The sequence below is a fragment of the Piliocolobus tephrosceles genome, chromosome 2 (assembly GCF_002776525.5).
Source record: "Piliocolobus tephrosceles isolate RC106 chromosome 2, ASM277652v3, whole genome shotgun sequence".
NCBI classification, from domain to species: domain Eukaryota; kingdom Metazoa; phylum Chordata; class Mammalia; order Primates; family Cercopithecidae; genus Piliocolobus; species Piliocolobus tephrosceles.
The window spans coordinates 40,966,420-40,987,696 of NC_045435.1; the positions used below are offsets into that span (position 1 = coordinate 40,966,420).

General features: G+C 44.0%; 1 protein-coding gene across 2 annotated transcripts in view; it reads right to left on the reverse strand.

Annotated features, from left to right (window-relative positions):
* The window catches only part of ITGB5 (integrin subunit beta 5), a 122,408-nt gene that overhangs the window by 69,809 nt on the left and 31,322 nt on the right, over positions 1-21,277 (reverse strand). For both annotated transcript variants that reach the window (XM_023215082.3, XM_023215076.3), the window contains exons 4-5: positions 14,090-14,339; positions 6,541-6,709 (exon numbers count right to left, since the gene is read on the reverse strand). In XM_023215082.3, coding sequence (XP_023070850.1) covers positions 6,541-6,709; positions 14,090-14,339 — 419 coding nt within the window. The remainder of the gene's footprint in view (positions 1-6,540; positions 6,710-14,089; positions 14,340-21,277) is intronic.

The window sequence follows — 21,277 nt, forward strand, 5'->3', positions numbered from 1 at the left end:
ATCTGAAAGGAAGGAAGGGAGGGAGGGAGGAAGGAAGGAAGGAAGGAAGGAGAGAGAGAGAGAGAGAAAGAAAGAAAGAAAAAAAGAAAGAAAGAAAGAAAGAAAGAAAGAAAAGAAAAGAAAAGAAAAGAAAAGAAAAGAAAAGAAAAGAAAAGAAAAGAAAAGAAAAGAAAAGAAAGAAAGAAAGAAAGAAAGAAAGAAAGAGAAGCCAGCCAACCAGGAATACAGGGAAGGAGTATCAAAGAAATCCAGGAATACAGGAATGGAGTATCCAAACAGAGGAAAGAGCACGTGCAAAGGCCTTGCCTGAGTCAGAGTAATGGACTCCAGGTCACTGTGGCTGGAATGCAGAGGCCACAGGTAGAGGCCACAGGCAGAGAGCCTTGCAACAAGAGCCCAAGAGCAAATTCCTGTCTCCTTTCATCTTTGCCCAGTGGACATTCCAAGCAAGAAGGAGCCTCTGACTTAAAATAAAAAATTGACACTCTCGCCTGGTATGAAAATAGAGCCCCAGCCATCAAAGGGGCCTCCTACCCTTCCCCCGGGATGATTATTCCCTGCCTTGATCAGTGAAGGGAGCCACCAGCATGTGCAGACACCTCCTAAGCACAGGTGCAAAGCAGGCACGTGACTGGTTTACACTAGAGGGCAAAAAGAAATGCAAACTCTTCCATGTGCCCTGTTCACAATACTGAGTTATGACTCAGCCAGTTCCCACCGCTCAACCCAGAACAGCAGCTGTCGGTGACCACAACACAGCTCACAGCAGAAGGCAGAGCAAGGAAAACATGAGGTCCTGCACTTGGGATGCCGCCTTAGAGACCAAAACAGTAGAAGGATTCAGGGGTGCACATGAAACCACTGCCCTCTGCCACACAGAAAGCCAAGGAGAAGCTGCACCATACCTGTCTGACAACAACCCCGCAGAGCGGAGGGTCTGCACATCTGCATGCACAATGCCCAGGGAAATCCAATACGTTAGTGGTGCTTCCCAAAGACACAGCAGCACAGGAAAAGCAGGCAGCCTGGCGCTGGATCAAGCCCTGGAAACCTGTGGTGAGATCTGCTAGCAGAAGCAGCTCACACATGCTGAGACAGACAACGCAGACAGCCGGGAAGCAGAACATGTGGCGGGTCCCTCTCTTCAGGTGGTGCGGAGGTTTAAGGAGTGGGGGGGATGCCTTCCTTGAAGAAAGAAAGGCAATTCCTGTATTTCTGAACTCATGCTTGGAAAAGTGACACAAGTCTGAGGTCTAAAAGAAATCAGGCAATAAGGCAAAAGAAAGCAAGTCAATTCTGCAGGAACTGGGAGCTGGGAGGGGGCAAGAGGAATCCCTGACAATGTTGTGCCTGACTCTGGGACTGGGGAATTTTCCACATTTTACAGGAATCTGCAGCAGCCCCTACTAAGTCTGAGGCTTAAGCCTGAGCCAGAAGAGCCAAGAAAGCAAAATCAAAGGCCCTGAGCAAAGGAGACAGGGCTGTGACCAAGTCCTCTGCGAGAAGTGGCACTGGCTGGCACAGATGGAAGGCAACCTGGAGCACCTCCCTCCAGTCCCGTGCCTCCCTGCCTCTCCCAGATGTGCTCTCTGAGACCTGGAGAAGTCAACTGGCTTCCACAGAGGCAGCCGACAGCAGAAGAGTCAGAGCTTGAGTCAGGAAAACATGACTCTAAATTCAGTGCCTTCCTAGATTTGGAATGTATTATTTAAAAAATAATAATAAATAGGCTGGGTGCTGTGGCTCATACCTACAATCCCAGCATTTTGGGAGGCTGAGGTGGGCGGATCACTTGAACCCAGAAGTTCAAGACCAGCCTGGCCTACACGGAGAAACCCTGTCTTTACTAAAAATACAAAAAGATTAGCTGGGCGAAGATGCAGTGAGCCATGATCTCACCACTGCACTCCAGCCGGGGTGATAGAGTGAGACCTCCTTTCAAAAAAAAAGAAAAAAAAATTTTTTTAAATAAATAAATGCAATGTCCCTTGCTCAATAGTGCATTATTGCTACTTCCCAGAGCACACAGTCACTGAGTAATACATTTCGAATCAACAGAACTGGTTCACATTCTGGTTCTACTCCTTACTAAGTGCAATTAGTCCCTTGTGACACTCAGTTTCCACCTCTGTAAAATGGGAACAACCCTTATCAGAGTCCTACCAATATACTGTAGGACTCTGGTAAGGATCCTCCAACAAGAATCATGGCTCCTCTGAGGCTGTGGTCTTCATTTTAGATAAGACATTCCAGCCAGGGAAGAATAAAGGTCTCAATTCCTGCCAAAAAAATGTTATTCAATACATAAATTTACCTTGTTTGCTTTAAGAACTTATACGACGGGGCGCAGAGCTAACACCCGCAATCCCAGCACTTTGCAAGGCCGAGGCAGGTAGATCATGAGGTCAGGAGATTGAGACCATCCTGGCTAACATGGTGAAACTCTGCCTCTACTAAAAAAATACTAAAAAATTAGCCAGGCGTGGTGGCAGGTGCCTGTAGTCCCAGCTGCTTGGGAGGCTGAGGCAGGAGAATGGCCTGAACCCGGGAGGCGGAGCTCGCAGTGAGCCAAGATCGCACCACTGCACACTCCAGCCAAAAAAAAAAAAAAAAAAAAAAAAGACTTATTCATTCACCCATTTCTGAGAGGACATAAATGCTTTAAAAATTGAACACATAGTGCAAAATTAAGACAATCAGGATTAAAACGAAACTCTGTCTCAAGAATACAAAGGATAAGTGCCAGGGCTCTATCAGTGGAGACAAACAGGGAAACGTGCTTGGTTGCACTGATTTATTTTCTGGCTGACCAAAAAAAGCAGCACATAGAATACTGTTCTGCTAGCATGTACCCAGCCAAGCTCAAATGTACAAGTAACTTCTTTAACCTGAGAGTCATGAAGAAGAGCAAAGTGATAATTGACAAGTTGGGACCCAGAGCTTCCAGGCAACTGTTCACCCTCTGTCCTCCCTAGGCCAAGGGCGTGCCCTGTTTTGAGTTAATAGGAAAGCAGTCATATTTCCAGTCTGAACCACACATCACACTTCCGCCTGTACAATTCCAGAACAAACAACTTAGAGTCAACTTCTAGAAGGTCCTGGCAGATAAATCCTTATTCTGACCATAAAAACCTATAAACAGATTCAATCATAGGCTCTGGGTAAAGATAAAAAATTACAGGAAGTGGCATTCTCCAACTCCAGCCAGGAACAGTGCATTAGAAAAAAATGCCTGCCTTGACGAGACAGGCATCCCTTAGCTGTGGATGCTGTTAGATGACCTCTCACAGCGATGTGACCGGCAGAGGATAAATAAAGCAACTCAAAACCTCCATTCATAGAAGCAGGGTCCTTATCATAAATGGAATGAATCCTAAATAGAAACTATTCAGGAATCCTAAATAGAAGAAACTATCTGTTTCCTTCTTTTTGCAAAGAACAACTTTCTAAGAGCAGGCCACAAAGGTGTATTTAAAGTCAGTCATGTGAATATTCCATACCCCAAATCCCACAAGTTGATAACTAACAGTCCATTCAGGGAAACAAGAATGAGAATAAAACCAGAGTGAGAATAAAACCAGGACAAAGAGCTCCCTGTGGCGCTGGGAGATAGGCCTCTTATCAGCTCCATCTCCAGGGCACAGGGTCAGGGGAAGTAGAGCATGCAGTGCTGCCGGGGAATTGCCTGGCCAGCTCCAGTCCCTGTGACGCACGAGCCAACTGCACAAGATTCCAGGCCTTCTCCCTCTGTTCCACTGTTTGCAGGATCCAGCGGAAGGGCCTTTAATCTGGCCAGATCAGGAGGAGACACAGCATTCAGTAAACAAAGTAAGGGATACCGAGGACTTACAAATGATAGCCAAGGCCTGCTTCAAATATGGGTGTGGTTGGGAATACAAATGAAACAAGACTGGTCATGAGTTAGTAATCATTAAAGATGAACAATGAGTACATGAGGTTTCATTTCACCATTCTTTATTCTGAAACTGTTCCAGAATAAAAAAAAAAAAAAAAAAAAAGAAATCATACATATTCACTGTGGAAATTTAGTTAATATTAAACAAAAAGTCACCAAGAAGAAAATAAGCCTATCACCTATCAGAAAAATATAATCCTGTCACCTGAGACAACCACTGTTATCATTTTGTTCTATTTCCAATCTTTGCCCACATTTTTTTTCTTTTGTTTGCAAAACAGAAGTATACTGTCCATACTGTTTTATAACCTGCTTCCCATGCCAATCGTAATTTATCTTACGTATTATTCTGGAAATTCTTAAAATGTAAAACATTGAGTTATATCTTCCCTAAGGACAATTTTTCCTAGGAGAGCCAAGAGAGAACAAAGTTACAATTAGAGCCGTCTGATACTAATGTCTTACACATTATTCAAGTCATTAAATATTTTAAATAGTATGACTGTTGCATAGTCTTTCATCCAAAGGTAGTCCATAAACTACTTCCAATTTTTTGTTACCATAAGGCTGTGGTGAGCCGGAAGGATGACATGTTTTATAAATAGGTGATGTCAAGTGAGAAATAAATTGCTTAGTATGCACCAGAACATAAACTGACAGCATGATGGAAAAGAAAAGGCGAAGAGAGATGCTGGAAGCTCATCGGCTGCATAATTCTGAGCAATTATTAACTTTCCAGGTATTCCCTTTTGCAAAGGTCGTGGTGAGGAATAAGAGCAAATTTCAACAGGCATAAGCCTGAAACTTGCTCATAAAGTGCCTCTCCGTCAACAATAATTCACCAGGTCCAGGCAATGAATTGAGAAAATCTGCTAGCATCGCCTCTGAAATGCTTGAGTCTTGAAATACTGTGTCTCAAAGGGTTGAAGAGTTCATCCATTGGGGATGGCACAGGAAGGTTCCATAGACATAAGACTGGATCAAATGGCTTTGCAAAGACCACTGTGGTCCAAGTGATCAAACATGCCCTTCCAATTCATCTAATTAAATAAAATATACTCAGACACTGCTTAGGCCTGTAATTGGGTTCTTTCTCCAGAGAAAGATTCAATTTATCTCCCAAAAAAAGAAAATCCATAAAATTCTCAAGGTGGGGAGATGAGGGGGATCCTATGTCTTCTCTGCACTATTTTTTTTGTCTATCAAAAAGCAGAATTTGGCTGAATGTGGAGAAAACGTCTCCTATAGTCAATATCTGAAAGTCAGTCAAAAATATAATTTTTCTTTTTGAATCAAATTCATAAACTATTTTGTGAAACATTTGAAAGATTCAGAACTGAATACATTCTAGCTGTGTTCCATGTGGCTCTCTCAGACTGCTAAAAGACACCAGGGACTTTTGAATCAAACCATTTGGCTCTGGCCAGCAGCTGGGAAGAGGCCACACTGCAGCCTGCCTGGACAGGACGCCACTGCTACCTTCTTCTCCAGGAGGGGCCCACGGACTCTGTGATGGGCAGAACCACAGTGGGACCAAGAGAACAGCAAATGGCTGTTGCTGCTTTCTTTACATTTTACCTTCTCCTTATCCATTTCCTTCTGCCATTTTGGTTTTTTATTTCAGAAAAGATAACTGGGGTTTTCTTCCCATCTTGTCAAGGATTGAGTGGAGAGGAAACGGGAGTCTGTGTGACACACCAGACTCAAGCTCTGAGGTCAGAAACTATGTAAGTGAGCAATTAAGTGCTTATCACTTAGTAAGTGAATAGCAGCTGCCATATGCAGGCTCTCTAGACTCAGTTCTAGCCTCTGACCTTGCCCTCCCCAAGCGGAAGAGTCCCCACCTATTGAGGAATCTGCCTGAATTTTCAAGAAAGCATTACCAATTATTCACACTTTATTGATGACCACTATGAAAAAATACTAAATGTATGCACAAACACTAAGAAGAGACACACACATTTTTAAAGTATGTGTTATGATAGTGAATTCAAGAGAGTTTTTTTTGTTATTGTTATTGGGTTATTTCAACAGTAAAAAATTATTTTAAGACTATGTTATCACCAACATTCCATTTATATATTTTGCTAGGACTGTAACCCCTCAAAGCATGAGTTCATTTCTGATCTAAGTCTAGGCCCTCCCTCTGGATTCATATATCGCAGAGAAGCAGGAGGAAAACAACTAGAATTGCAACCAAAGATGCCACACAATTCTTTTCCAACTGGGTTTCCCAAGAGAGCAATCTCTAAGGTTTGCCAAAATTGGTCCAGAAAGCTCTACAAGTTTCTATGCCTATGACTTGACCTTTACTTTTTTCCCCTGAAAATAAACCAAAAAGCCAATGTATAAATGCACACAGCTGTCTTCTGGCAGACAGTACTCCATTGCACACAACCACACCCTGGCAGAGAGACACACACCAGCCCAATCCATTCCTGAGCTCTGGCTGATTTGGTTGCTGTAGATTTCCCAGAGGTTCCACTGAGCTCACCCTCTGACTTTGGAGTGGTCAGGAGCCATATGCCGGGGCACTCAAAGTCTCCTGCAGGAAGTACCGGCACCCACTGATGCTCTCTACCTTGACCTCCCCGTGCAGGGACAGGACCAGAAAGGAAAGTTACCTTGCAGACGGCTGCCTGGAGTACTGCATCAAAGCCCCCCTCAGGGGCATCTCGGTTCCGGGACACCCTCTGTTTCCGAACTTCCTCATTGAAGCTGTCCACTCTGTCTGTGAGAGGCAGGAGATGGCGGAACCCAAAGGAGGGGACGCAATTTGGAAACAACTTGTAACTAGAGAGAAAGAAGAGAAGAGTCATTTTTCCATCATTGTCTGTAAATCTTTACCAAGTGTTCTGAGCATTCACTGAGTGCCTTGAGAGGCACCAATAACTATTTACCCAGAACCTACTACATGCCCCTAGGACAGGCACAGTGGAGACAGCAAAGATAAATAACATAGTCCCTACTCTCTAAACATCAGCCCTAAACTGCAGGCAAGGCTGTATATGCCAAGTTGTAAATGAATGGTATGCACAAATGGTTAAAAGGAAACAGAGATAATAGTAGGCTACCATGATTGGAGGAAGACTTGACATGGGCATTGAAAGGTATGTGGGACCTAGGGGGCCAGCCTAGGCAGAGTGGACAGGAAGTGTCCTCTAGGCTAAGGAATGTGGATGATGCCCAGTGAGGGCAATGTAAGTGAAGTTACTCCATGCAACCAGCTTCTACATCAATGCTGTTGCCACACAACAAAGGATCACAGGATCATATAACCTTGTCATGTCAACCCACTCAGTGACCAGGATGTGCAGGCACATGGACAAATGCTCAATGGAACAGGAATAAAAACATCTTATCTGCTTCTTCATTTGTTTCTAAATATTGTACCAACAAACAATCAATTCTGCTAAATGCAATAAAAATTATTTAGAAACTAAGCATCTTCTAATGGAAAGTGATGTCTGGAAATTGGGAAAGAAGGAAGTATTACACATCAATAGTAGGTTAATACCAAGCCTTTCTCTTGGAATATTGGGTGATCTCCTTTTCAGTCTCCTGTGGAGACTCCAGGTGAACCCATTCCTGAAGAAGTTACTTTCCATTACAGCTCTAAGAGTTTCAGCTTGATCTAGACCTAATAAATTTGGAAGAGAGAGCTTGTATTGTTTTACCAATAGGTTCACAAAGTAAAGGAAAGAGGGGAGAGTGTTCCAGCCAGAGAAGAGCATGTGCAAGAGTCCTGTGACAGGAGGGAGCACAGAGCCCAGGGACAGAGGAAGGCCAGGGGGGCTGTAGTGCAGAGTGAGGGGTGAGGGTGGATGAGGAGGAGCCTGGGAGGCAGGCTGGGCCAGAATGTGCAGGGTTTCTGGCCGTGTTAAGGAAGTCTCTCTTTCAGGATAAATGATGGGAAACGAGCACTAACAGGCCTGAGGGAAAGGCCTTATAATCTAATTCAAGCTGCATACATGGGAAAGAAAACAGCTTTAGCAACAGCTAGGAGGACCCTGCCTTAACTGCCGTCAAAATCAGCTTCACCGGGGCAGGTCTGGGCAGGCTCCCTTCTGTAAAGGGGCAATCATTGGCTCTCTAAGGGGCCATTCCATTCCCTTTCAGGGCTACAGTCCTGCTCCATCCACACAGTCACAAGAGCACAGCACAGAGTCCCCAGCAACAGGCCCACCCTGCACAGAATCAATCAGTCCCACTCCTGTGACAGTCACGCTCTCCCTCTCGGGCCAGCGGCAGCAATGGGCTCTCCCTGCCTGGCTTTCCTTTGTGTTTCTCCCTTCTCCTTTCCCGAAATCTTCATGAACACCTTGTACTTGGACAGGTGGAGCTTTTTTTTAACTTCAGCCTCAGGCCACCCAAACTTTCCATTACCTCCTAATTTTGTCATGAAAAGAACAATCATGGAAATTACATTCCCAGCTGGAAGAAGGAACTGAGGTCCCATCTGTAGCTATTTGGCAAGTGGATCATAGGCCCAGAAGGAAGTAAGTCTATCCAAACTCTCCCCGCTCTCTTCCTCCAACATCCTGCCCTCACTTACGTGGCTCTGGCCCATGATTTAGGACTTCAGGTGTGTGTTTTTTTACGCTTGGTCCAGTTGGTAGTGGGCAGGGAAGAAAGAAACTGAATAATAATTGTTGTTTAACCAGGAAAGCTGTGAGAAACTCAGCTACAGCTCAGCATGTTTTACCTCCTCCCTTTCACTCCTGCAAACAGCAAACAGCAATGAGCAGATACATTTTTACTTCAAAGAATGCCTGTTAAGTAGTTAGGAATTAGAAAATGTGCTTGCCAGACAGAAGTCTTCATTGCAGAGAATTTAGTATAACCAAGTCAGAGTCACTTCACACCACGAGGAAAAGAGCTTTGTCACACAGACGCTAGGACTGTCTCCGTTGACACTGGAATCGGATGTCACCTGTGACGAGTTATCTGACTTAACCCCAGAACAGCTGTCTGGGTGGCCTGAAGATCCAGATGTTTTGGGGTCATACCAGGAGACTATACCACCCCCTCATGTGTCTGTGCTGTGAGACCCCAAATAAGCACCATGCACACAGTTACTAAATTAAGGATTATTAACAAGGGAGATAAAACATAAAATATATATGGTTAAAAAGCCAAGGGAGTGTCTGTATGTATAAAGAGTGAATCCAATTTGAAGACACCAGACCTAGGCAAATCCAGAAAACAATCTAATGCCTCAGGAGAATATCATGGATCAAGCTGACATGGAAAGGCTCTCCATGTCATGGAACAGGAATGAAAACATCTTATCTGCTTCTTCTAACACTAACCATATAGAACTGCTGGATAAAATGTAATTTAAAAAATTTTAATATATAGCCTAGACTGGAAGCTTAGAAAGTAAATCCCAGAAATGAAGAGGAAACCATTCAATAAATGAATGAAACTTTCAGAAGTATTTGGTTTTGGCAAAAAATAAAATAAAATAAAATAAAACAAAATAAAATAAAAAAATACAAAAAAAAAACAAAAAACAAATGAATGGACTTAAAAGAATAGGTGGGGGCCGGGTGCAGTGGCTCACGCCTGTCATCTTAGCACTTTGGGAGGCTGAGGCAATCACTTGAGGTCAGGAGTTCAAGACCAGCCTGGCCAACACGGTGAAACCCCATCTCTACTAAAAATACAAAAATTAGCTGGGCGTGGTGGCGGGCACCTGTAATCCCAGCTACTCAGGAGTCTGAGGCAGGAGAATCACTTGAACCCAGGAGGTGGAGGGTGCAGTGAGCTGAGATCGTGCCACTGCACTCCAGCCTGAGCAGCAGAGCGAGACTCGGTCTCAAAAAAAAAAAAAAAAAAAAAAATAGGTAGGAAATGGGCAGGCACTCATGCCAAGGACCCCTGCAATGCGTCAGGCCTTGACTGAGGTCCTGAGGGCTTGGAGCAGGGTCTACCAGGAAGAGATGCTGAGCCTCAGTCCTGCACAGAGCTGCACACTGGAATAGGGCTCTCTGAATAAAGCCCAACACTACAATGAGCTGCTGTGCCACTAAAACCAGAAACAGAAAAACTCCAGCTACTGGTCCAGGAGAGCGGCACGGAAGCTGACCGTCTATCACGAATAAGATGAATTGCCCATAAAAACTCTAACTCCAGGCCTGAGCAACTGGAATACACTGCCTGTATGGTAAAGACATCTCCAATTGGAAAGTTTTTTTGTTTTTGTTTTTTTTTGAAAATCAAGGCTCTGTTAGAAAGAAAGATGGGTTGGGTAGATAGCTAACAGTATTTGCTACACTGAATGTACTTTTATTATTATTATTATTATTATTATTATTATTATTATTATTATTATTATACTTTAAGTTCTAGGGTACATGTGCATAACGTGCAGGTTTGTTACATATGTATACTTGTGCCATGTTGGTGTGCTGCACCCATCAACTCGTCAGCACCCATCAACTCGTCATTTACATCAGGTATAACTCCCAATGCAATCTCTCCCCCCTCCCTCCAATTGAAAAGTTAACAGAAAAACTAGTCCCACAGTGAACCTGGAGATTCTCAACAGCAGCAAACATAAAACTGCTCTGCAGGGATGCCCCCAAAACCTCCAGTGAAGATGTGCTAATGAAAAGCTTACAAATTGCATGAAAAACAATTCATGAAGGCATGTCAGCAGGTCCAATATACTGACCTGCTGTGGATCCACCTGAAGGATCCATAATTCAAGAAACAGAAACAGAATAATTTAAAAATACTTTAGGTCGGGTGCAGTGGCTCACCCCTGTAATCCCAGCACTTTGGGAAGCCGAGCCGGGTAGATCACCTGAGGTCAGGAGTTCAAGACCAGCCTGGCCAACATGGTGAAACCCCATCTACTAAAAAATACAAAAATTAGCCGGGTGTGGTGGCACGTGCCTGTAATCCCAGCTACTTGGGAGGCTGAGGCAGGAGAATCACTTGAACCCAGGAGACACAGGATGCCGTGCTGCCTGGACTTAGGGAGACAAAGCTCAGCCTGCTCATCAAGCCACAGTGTGCCTCCGAACTGCGTGTGCCCCCCAGCTCAGAGAAGAGAGTTTCACATAACTCAGGCCTGAGGTTTCCTTCCACACTCTCATTCTTCACTGGACTTCCTGCCTTATAAGCAGCTTTTCAGTGTGCCTTGTACTCACTGTCAAGAGTTTTACTGTCTGCAACGGGTTCTGCCTTAGAGGACTTAGAGAGTAAGCTCTGAATAAGTAATGTGTCATAACTTTGCATATTTAAATGCTGAGCGCCTAGAGCCAGCCCTTGATTCTCTGCCAGCTTCCAATCTAGTGTCTCAGTCAGTGGAAGGGCCATGGAAGAATGAAAGTGGGGACACACCCTATCTGTCTGGAGACAGGGCCCAATTAGGACAAAGGTGAAAAGCAGCAAATAAAATCACTATTCCAGATGAATTGAAAAAAGGTTTGATTAAGGCTTGCTGTTAAGATGCTGTTGCTCCTGGTAAGTAGCAAAATTTCAACAAAAAACATTTGGCACCCAGACTTAGTTGAAAAGGGCCTTGGAGATAGGATCAAAGTAATAATAGTCCCTGTGGCCACCTGTCACCAGGAGGAAGCCAAACCCAGCAAATGATGATGCCTAGTGCCTCTTCGTGGTTAAAGAATTTAGAGTTTGGCCGGGCACAGTGGCTCAAGCCTGTAATCCCAGCACTTTGGGAGGCCGAGGCGGGCAGATCACGAGGTCAGGAGATTGAGACCATCCCGGCTAACACGGTGAAACCCCGTCTCTACTAAAAAATACAAAAAACGAGCCGGGCGAGGTGGCGGGCGCCTGTAGTCCCAGCTACTCGGGAGGCTGAGGCAGGAGAATGGCATAAATCCGGGAGGTGGAGCTTGCAGTGAGCTGAGATCCCGCCACCGCACTCCAGCCTGGGCAACACAGTGAGACTCCATCCCAAAAAAAAAAAAAAGGAATTTAGAGTTTCATTTGTATTTAAAACTTTTTCTTGTCTTACTGTTTTTCCACCAGTGTCAGTTCCCAATCCCTGGAGAAGATCTAAGTCAGCTTCTAGGAGATGTACAGAAGGATCCGGAGGGATTCAGAAGAGCCCATGCCACCAGCACACTAACTCGCTCCCACCACCCAGTCCAACTTGGAGCTGGCAGCTCTGAAGGCTACCAAAGAGAACTTGTGGAGAGGGAAGGGCTCAGGGGTTTTCTGTCCCCTTGGTGGCAGCTGGAAGACCAAGAATTGAGAATGGCATCACAAGATGGAAGGAGCTGGATCCCTGAGTTACTGCACGGAGAGCTGCCAAGGAAAGCAGCTCAGCCCTCATCAGATTTTGCACAAGCAAAAAAAAAAAAAAAAAAAAAACTTTCATTCATTGTGTTCAGCCACTGAGATTTGAAGACTGTACATTACTGCCACATAGCCTACCATTATCCTCAGGTAAGCCTAGGAGATTGGGGTAGGGTGGTTTTGGAGCAGGTATTATTACTCAGCCTAAGGTAAAGTATCTGTGTTGTAGTGTGATTTTAATGGGGAAGAAGGCATTATATTAAATGCAAATGCAGGCCGGGTGCAGTGGCTCATGCCTGTAATCCCAACACTTTGGGAGGCCGAGGTGGGTAGATCATCTGAGGTCAGGAGTTCAAGACCAGCCTGGCCAACATGGTAAAACCCCATCTCTACTAAAAATACAAAAATCAATCAGGTGTGGTGGCATGCACCTGTAATCCCAGCTACTCAGGAGGCTCAGGTGGAGGTCGCAGGGAGCCGAGATCGCGCCGCTGCACTCCAGCTTGGGCAACAGAGTGAGACTCTGTCTCAAAAAAAAAAAAAAAAAAAAAAGCAAATGCAGATTATAAAAGTAGTTTGTATTCATATTCCAGCTCTACCCCTTGCTGTTTGTATAATATTGGGTAAATTATTCTCTCTAGGCCTCAGTTTCTGCATCTTTAAAATCTGGCTTATACCTACCTTAGAGAACTCACCAGATTGTTACGAGATTTAAATGAGATAATCTACAGAAAATATTTAGTAAGTGCTTGACACTTAGTAAAAACTTAAGTCTTAGTTGTTCCCTATCTCATGACTAGTTTTGGACCTTACAACACAAACCCTCACTAAAGTTAAATATGGAGACAAGGAAAGCAAGAGTTGGAAGTTACCACTCACTGCAGTCACTTGCATAATCTTGACATTTAAAGGAACTCCTGAAAGACTAAAAAGGAAAGAAACCAACCTAGTAGAGGTTGTGTTGCATGGGCTGAAGAATGCAATCCCCTCATCCAACCACCACCCCCAACATGCACACAAACACCCCATGGCAGAGACCTGCTCAATAATCCTATTTCTTCTGATTCCTGGGCATACAGCTATACTAGTTCTCAGCCTCCTGGCTCAGTTCTGTTCCATCTAATAACATGTGGGAGCAGGCATGGCAAAGGCCTATCCTCCTATGCATGACCCTCTAGGCAGCATGATCTTAGGAGCCATGTGTGGAAGATGGAAAGCCTGGAAGATGGAAGGCGCCTAGGTCCCTGAGTCACTGCTTGCAGGAGAAGTTCCACAAATGAAGAGACCCAGTTGGACTTGAGGAGCAGGAAATAAACTTCCAGCAAATTACACACTTTGTTATTATAGTATCTGTTGCAGCAGTTAGAGACACCTGTTTTCTAATAATATGTCAATTCTTTTCTAGTTCAGGTGTTTATGTTGAAAAAAAATGCTTACCTTTAAAATAGGATTTTAGTCTAATGTGAAAATAAGTTATAGTTATTCATAGAAAAACAATAGGGACAAATTTTGAATTCATTTCTCCCCAGGCACCTCAGTTACTACAAGCAAGGGGAAAGTTTAAGTTGCCCTGCCTGCTGCCTCCCTGATGATCTGGATCCATCACTCCCTGAAGACATTTTCTGAATTCTATTAATGTGAGCAAGTGGTGCTGTGCATGGCAGGCAGGAAAATCAAGGGGTTGTGATCATTTTATCTTTACAACCTTGTGACAGTTCACTCACTTCTTCATAGGTCAGGAAAGGAGAGAATGTATGCTTATCATTAATCAAATTAAACACCTAAGCCTGGCCACCCCTCCTAACCATGCCTTCCTTAATTCTTTCTTTGAGCTAAATTTTCCTGCTACTCCATTCTCCCACCCTTAAGTACCCAACAGAAGGGCAACTGGTCACTTACCCAATGCATGGATTGGTCTGGTACCTCGGTGCTGTGTAGGAGAAAGGAGAGATGTCCTTATCGACAAAAGACCCAAATCCCAACCGGAAGTTGCTGGTGAGCTTCCTCATCTCCTCTGCGAGTTTGGTGCCCAGGTTCCGGATAGTGTCCAAGTCATCCTTCATGGACAGGGAGAGGTCCATCAGGTAGTACAGGTCCACAGGATAGTCCTCTACCTGGCGAACCTGTAGCTGGAAGGTGGTCTTGTCACCTGCACCAACAGAGAGGCCACCCATGTTAGAGGTCGTGCAACTTGCTAAGGGCTGAGGGATGGGATCTGCTTTCAAAGCTAGTTCACCTCTTACTTTTCTTTAGTGATCGTGTGCCTCCCAGAAGATTTTTCTTGGAAGTAAAGTGCCTGAAGGGAATACGGCACTGAGAATGGAGGCCTGGTTTCTCCTTCCCAAACACTCGGCTTAGCATTTCTTTTTTTATTTTATTTTATGTTTTTGGGACAGAGTGTTGCTCTGTCACCCAGGCTGGAGTGCTGTGGTGCAATCTCAGCTCACTGGAACCTCTGCCTCCCAGGTTCGAGTGATTCTCATGCCTCAGCCTCCTGAGTAGCTGGGATTACAGGTACCCCACCACCATGCCTGGCTAATTTTTGCATTTTTAGTAAAGAAGGGGTTTCACCATGTTGACCAGGCTGGTATCAAACTTCTGGCTTCAAGTGATCCACCTACCTCAGCCTCCCAAAATGCTGGGATTATAGGCGTCAACCACCACGCTTGGCCTGGGCTTAGCATTTCTAAGGAAGCGCCTTAACAACCAGGTTCCTTGGTGGTGTTCTGTCTTCTCAGCAACAAGGACCCTTGGTTAATCGGTGGACCGTGAACCAGACAATTTCATGAACACAAACTAGGTGGAGAATAGCCCACTAGCCACATACCAACTCCAGAGAAAGACCCAGCCACGATGGGAATGTGTGTTGGAAACAAAAAGCAGGGAAGAAATGAACAAGAGCCTGAGTAGGGAAGAATCAAGCTGGGCAGAGAGATGTGCAAGGCAACGGAGGACAGAGAAACAAAGATGGTTGTTTAAAATACCCCAATGGGCAAAAATATGCATGCCTATGCCACGTCACCTGTTTCTGTTTCTATTTCCCTCACCATTTACCAGACTAGTATTTACTTTGGGGGGCATATTTGATGTTTTGGGACATCACAGGTACAACTCATTATCATCAGAAACTATGTATATAAATACAGGAAGAAAGATTCCAAATTTTAGCTCTATCGAAAAAAGAAAACAAGAAGAAAGAGAAAAGACAGCACTAGATTTGTCTACCAGCTACAATAAGATAGCCGACAGGCAGAGAAAAGGGGAATTAATTCAGAGGAAAAGAACAAAGAAAAAAGCCAGTGTCTGGCAGGTATGGTCTTTGCTGTCTCACTCTATAGAGTTCAAAGAGAGGCTCAAGTCAGGGCAATAACTGGAAGACCCAGGCCAGGATAATGATCTTGAAATCATTTCATAATTTCTAAAAACAAATCACTTAGAACCACCTTTAAGGCTCAGTTCAACTCATATCTGCCTTGGGCTCATCAACCTTTCAGGAGTGCCAAGAGATGTCCTATTTATCCTGCAGTAGAACTGTCTATACATACTTGAAATTTAGATAGATTCTTTGTGTGTTTAGAGGCACAACAGCAAAGGTGGCCTCACTCCTGCCCAGCAAGTCTACACCTGTCTTGCCAGCAGCCACATCTCAGAGCAACCAGTCTTTCATCTCAAGCTGACAACCAGCAACCTGAAGCCTTCTTTAACTTGCAGGGAACTCAATCCTCTATGCTCCCTCTCCTCCTCCCACCGCGACAACAAGGCATATTTCACTAACTAGACCATGAAGAATCAAATGATCAAAAGATTTTAGTTCCAGTTCCAGCCCTGTCCCTTGAGCAGGAGTGCAACCTGGGCCTCAGTTTCTTGAAATATAAAATGGAAATAAGAACAATGCTCACAGCATCAATTAAGCCTATTATGTGCTCATGAGGGAGAGCAGTGTTTTATGAGCAGTACAGGCTTGCACAGATGAAGTATGATTATGATCATTACTGCCTGTAGTCAAGAGTGGCAGCTCTGAACCTGCTTCCCCTGACTTGTCTTTGCGTGTACTGTTCTAGGCGCCTCAGGATTGATGGAGTTTGAGTTGCCTATTGGTATAAGCCTATTTTTTAAAACCATCAGAGTCTGACTCAAACAGAGGAATGTTCAAGGTTTTCTTCCAGAATGAATTCCAGGCTGCTGCAGTGTCTGCCTTTGGTCAGATGGACACAGCTGGTCCCGCCAGAGGGCTCCTTGGGTGCCACATCATAGCGAGGGAGGGGCAGGGAGGAGGGGGGAGTTGGAGGGAAGGGAGCTCCCTCCTTGGCCCTTGCATGGGCAGGCAACAGACCCCAAATGCACAGAGCCTGCAATCCTATTTCCTTTGCCTGATGCCATGATCTTTTCGTAGGTCTTCTGCATTTTCTGCCACCTGTCCCCCCAAGTTCCCACCTACAACTTATTTTATCAAAAATCTACTTCTACTTTTTTATGAATTATAAGAAATTAACAGATGGGCACTTTAAAACCAGGAAACAAATAATTGCCTTGGATTCTGGGAGGTGGAGAGGCATCTATGGGATAGAGGCTTGGAAGCAGGAGAGCTGGGTTTGAATCCAGACCTGGTTACCAAGGACTAGGGAGAACTCAGGCTCCTTTCAACTCACTGCTCAGTTTCTGAGTCAAGTAGGGAGGATATTAACTATTGTAGGGATTAAAAGAGATAAACACCACACAAATGTTCCTATACAAAGAAAACTTTGGCCTCGGTTTTCCCAAAAGTCAATTACTGAAGCAATTTCCTGTGAGGATAAAAAGAGAGACAGCAAATCCTGCCAGCAACTTGAATTTCAACAGCTACAGCCTTGGGCATACAAATTTAACCCTAAATTTTCCAGACATGAAGGCTGAGGGAAAGAAGCATGATATATAGGTCCCTTTGTATTCTAAGAGGCTATCTATTCTGAAGCAAGAAACTTCTTGGCATTACATTCTAAGAGAAATTGATCAGTAAGAAAACACACACACACACACACACACACACACATCCCTTCCCAAAGGAAGGCTGAAGTTGTTAAAAAGAAATACTGTCCCATTTTTCCAGAAAGAGAGGGATGTAAGAAAGACGGTAACAACACTGATGTTCAGAATGAGGGTTTATTGCTGCCTCTAATATGCTTGATTTTAAATGCCACAGACTCCTGAATAGGCGGTGGCAATGACAGAATGTTCTGTCAGCAGATCCTGGAGGGACTGACATTCCTGGTCAGATCCGTGCTGTGGGAGTCAAGCTTCCAGTGTACCAACAACTCCCCAAAAAGGGAGGCCTCTAACGTTAGCAGCCTGAAGGTGAAGCCATTACTGCATGTGAAGTGCACTTTCTGCTGAGAGAAGGTCTTGAGTATGTGTTCCACTTTTGGGTACACTTTCAGAACCATGCACGCTAAGCACTCTCCTCCCTTCCAACTCTTTCCCGGCCACACTGCTTTCCTTTAAAAATACCTGAGACTTTCAGCCAGTCGCCACCTCCTGTGCTGCCCAGCAGTGTGGGAAGTGCGTCTTGTCTTTAATTTGCCTGTCTTGGTCTGTGCCTGTCTCTGGTGACACCATTCCGGCCCATGTGTCAGGATTCATCCTTCTCTGTTCCTTCCCTCTCCACTTAGGGTCTCTACAGGCTTACAGGCTCATGTATCCCTGTGGCTATATCCCTTCTCTCTGGGGCTGTTGCATGTAATTCCTGCCAGCCTCGGGACCAGGAGCAGGACCAGAGAAATGGCAAACTCAAAAGAGAAGTTGATCACCTGGCACCTGTGATGTGCTACCCCAGGCAGCCCCTCTCATGTCCTTCTGCTTGTTCCTGGTTCCAGAGTATCCAGCTCCAATTGCATTTTGTACAGAATTTCTGTGCTGCTCAGTTTGTAAGTGCAGGTTCTTCCACTATAATCAGGTATCAAATAGCATTCCATCTGAAATGTATTTTTAAAGCTTTCTTCTCTCTGCCTTGCCTTTAATAAAAAGTGAAAAGTTGGCATTTTCCTTAGGGATATATATCAAATAACAAATATTTCTAGAGAGTGAGTTGAGAATTCCAGCAAAAACTTTTTTTTTTTTTTTTTTTTTTGAGACAGGGTCTTGTTCTGTCACCCAGGCTAGAGTACAGTGGCACAACCACAGCTCACTGTAGCCTCAACCTCCCAGGCTCAAGCAATCCTCCCGCCTCAGCCTAGTAGCTGGGACTATAAGCATGTGCCATCATGCCTGGCTAATTTAAAAATTATTAGTAGAGACAAAGTCCTGCCGTGTTGCCCAGGCTGGCCTCAAACTCCCGAGCTCAAGTGATCCTCCCCCTCAGCCTCCCAAAGTGCTGGGATTATAGGTGTGAGCCACATGCCCAGCCTCAAAAACTTTGTTTTAATTTTTATTTTTTCTGCTTTCTTATTTTCCCTCAGGTTTCCTGTCTTTGAGCCAAAAACTCTTAAGACTGATTTTGTTCAGTGTTAAGACAAAGTAGTACCTCAGCAAATAAAGACCCTTGCCATCCCAAAATAAATGCAAGTGGTTTTTGATTCCCTAGAAGTACTATTCTGTGCTGGAAACTGAAAGAAAGAAGGGAAACATAAAAATCAACTCTATTATAACAGGACTACAACTGAACAGAAAATTAGGGCCCTGGTGCACACATTATAAATGAGCAGACAGCTCTTCCAGTCACTACAGCAGAAGGCACTTAGTCTCCCAGGATTAAATCCAGATCTAGAACCAAAGTATTGCCTCACTGGTCTAGAACAAGGATGCCAGGCTGACTGCACCCCCTTCCCACCTCAGAATTGTGACTGTTGACCGATGGAATAAAGGAACAAGTCACCTGAAGGCATGGTTGTCCTCCACAGTGTCTGCCTCCAAGCCCAGGGCTCTATACCTCTAGTTTCCTTTAAAATAACCCCTTATCCAGCCATCATCAAAATACTTTCTTCATCTATTTAAGCTATCTACACTGTCACCCAGGGTGGCAACTTTATTGCAAAAGCAACACCTAAAAACTGGCACTTCCAAGTAGAACCTGGAAGAAGAAGGGAGGAAAAAAACAGGGGCTGGCAGGAAACCCAAAAGCAACCAGTCACCTGTGGTTTAGTTAATAGTATTGTAACTGTGTTGGTTTCCTGGTTTTAATAAAGTACTCTTGTTGTATTAAGATGTTATCATTGAGGGCAGCAGAGGAAGGTACATAGAACATCTCTGTGTTATTTTTGCAACTTCTTGTAGGTCTAAAATTGTTTCAAAATGTAAGAAAGCTACCAATCAAGGGTCATTTTTTTAAGAGGTTGAAGGACTGAGGCCAATAATGACTTATAAACCCTTCTTAATTGCTCAGTGTTTCAAAACCACCTTTAGCTTTTGACCATTCTCAATAAGCTTTACTTTCAAGTTTATGTCCTTTCTTATGGATTTTATGCTCTTTGTTAATGACTTTTTCTAAGGTTCTTATCCTGACATGTAGTTTCCAGTATTGAAATAAAATGGAAAACATGATCCCATATTTACACAAAATCTTACCTAAAGCTTGGCAGTCCTTCAAAAAGTTAAACATAGAATTACCATATGACCCAGCAATTCCACTCCTAGCTATCGACCCAAGATTATTGAAAACATATGTCCCCATAATAGTGTGTACATGAATGTTCACAGTAGCATTAGTCATAATTGCCCCAAAGTATAGGATGTTAACTGTGGGGTTATTAAAACAAAAGAAAAAAGAATTGTCCCAAAGTAGAAACAGCCCAAATGTCCATCAACTAAAATATAGTATATCTATACATATACAATGGAATATTATTTGGCCATAAAAAGGAATGAACTACATGCTACAACATGGATGAACCTTGAAACATGTTGCTAAGTGAAAGAAATCAGCTAAAAGAGCCACACATTATACGATGTATAGGAAATGCCCAGAATATGCAAAACTATAGAGAGAGAAAGTAGACGGGTGGAGAGCAGGGGCTGAAAGGGGAGGGTGGGAGACAGTAGGACAGGCAGTCACTGTTCATGGGTGTGGGACTTCTTCTTGGGAAAATGTTCTGGAATTAGACAGTGGTGTTGACTGTACAACCTTGCAAATATGCTAAGTATACCTTAAAATGGTGAATCTTATGGTCTGTGAATTATATCTCAATTTAAAAAAACTAAAAAGTCCTGCTTAAAGTAGATAGAAATTCTTTTTATTTCCTTCCTGAGACTTACCTTGGAACAATTACTTTGCCTTCATAAAGTGTCTTTCATATTATGCTGAGGCTTGTCCTTGATTAGTCTGCGATAAGTCTGGCAAAGTCTTATATTTCACTCAACAAATAACTATTATGAGGCATGGGGGGTAGGGCAAGGGAGGAGACACAAAAGCATTTTTAAAAATATACAATGGAGGCCCAGCGCAGTGGCTCATGCCTGTAATCCCAGTACTTTGGGAGGCTGAGGTGGGCGGATGACTTGAACGCAGGAGTTCGAGACCAGCCTGGCCAACATCGTGAAACCCCGTCTCTACTAAAAATATAAAAATTAGCCAGGTGTGGTTGTGTGCGCCTCTAGTCCCAGCTACTCAGGAGGCTGAGGCATAAGAATCACTTGAACCTGGGAGGCTGCAGTGAGCTGAAACTATGTCACTGCACTCCAGCCTGGGCAACAGAGCGAGACTGTCTCTCTCTCTCTCTCTATATATATATAGATAGATATATGAAAAATCAACCCCTATATAACTGAAAGCCCTCTCCAGAGTCGGGGGGAAATACCCTGAGGCAAATATGCATTTTGCATAACTGAAAATTTTGCTAACTGCGACATACCATTTTTCTCTCCCCCCAAAGAAATTCCTGGGGTTTGCCTGCACTTCTCTTTGTAAATGTTAAAATTATATTTTCAAAATTGTAACAGGCATCGTTGGTTTCAAGTGTTTCTACATTTGGGAAACATATTCACAATGCTTGTAGGTCTTAGGAACTCATATTTTCATCAGATCTCTTCCTAGTCTTCATCTCTTCAGACTGAACCCTCTTCACAGTCTGGGTGTGTTTCCAGAAGGCAGTCAGCTCCTCCGTCCACTTGACACCCCCA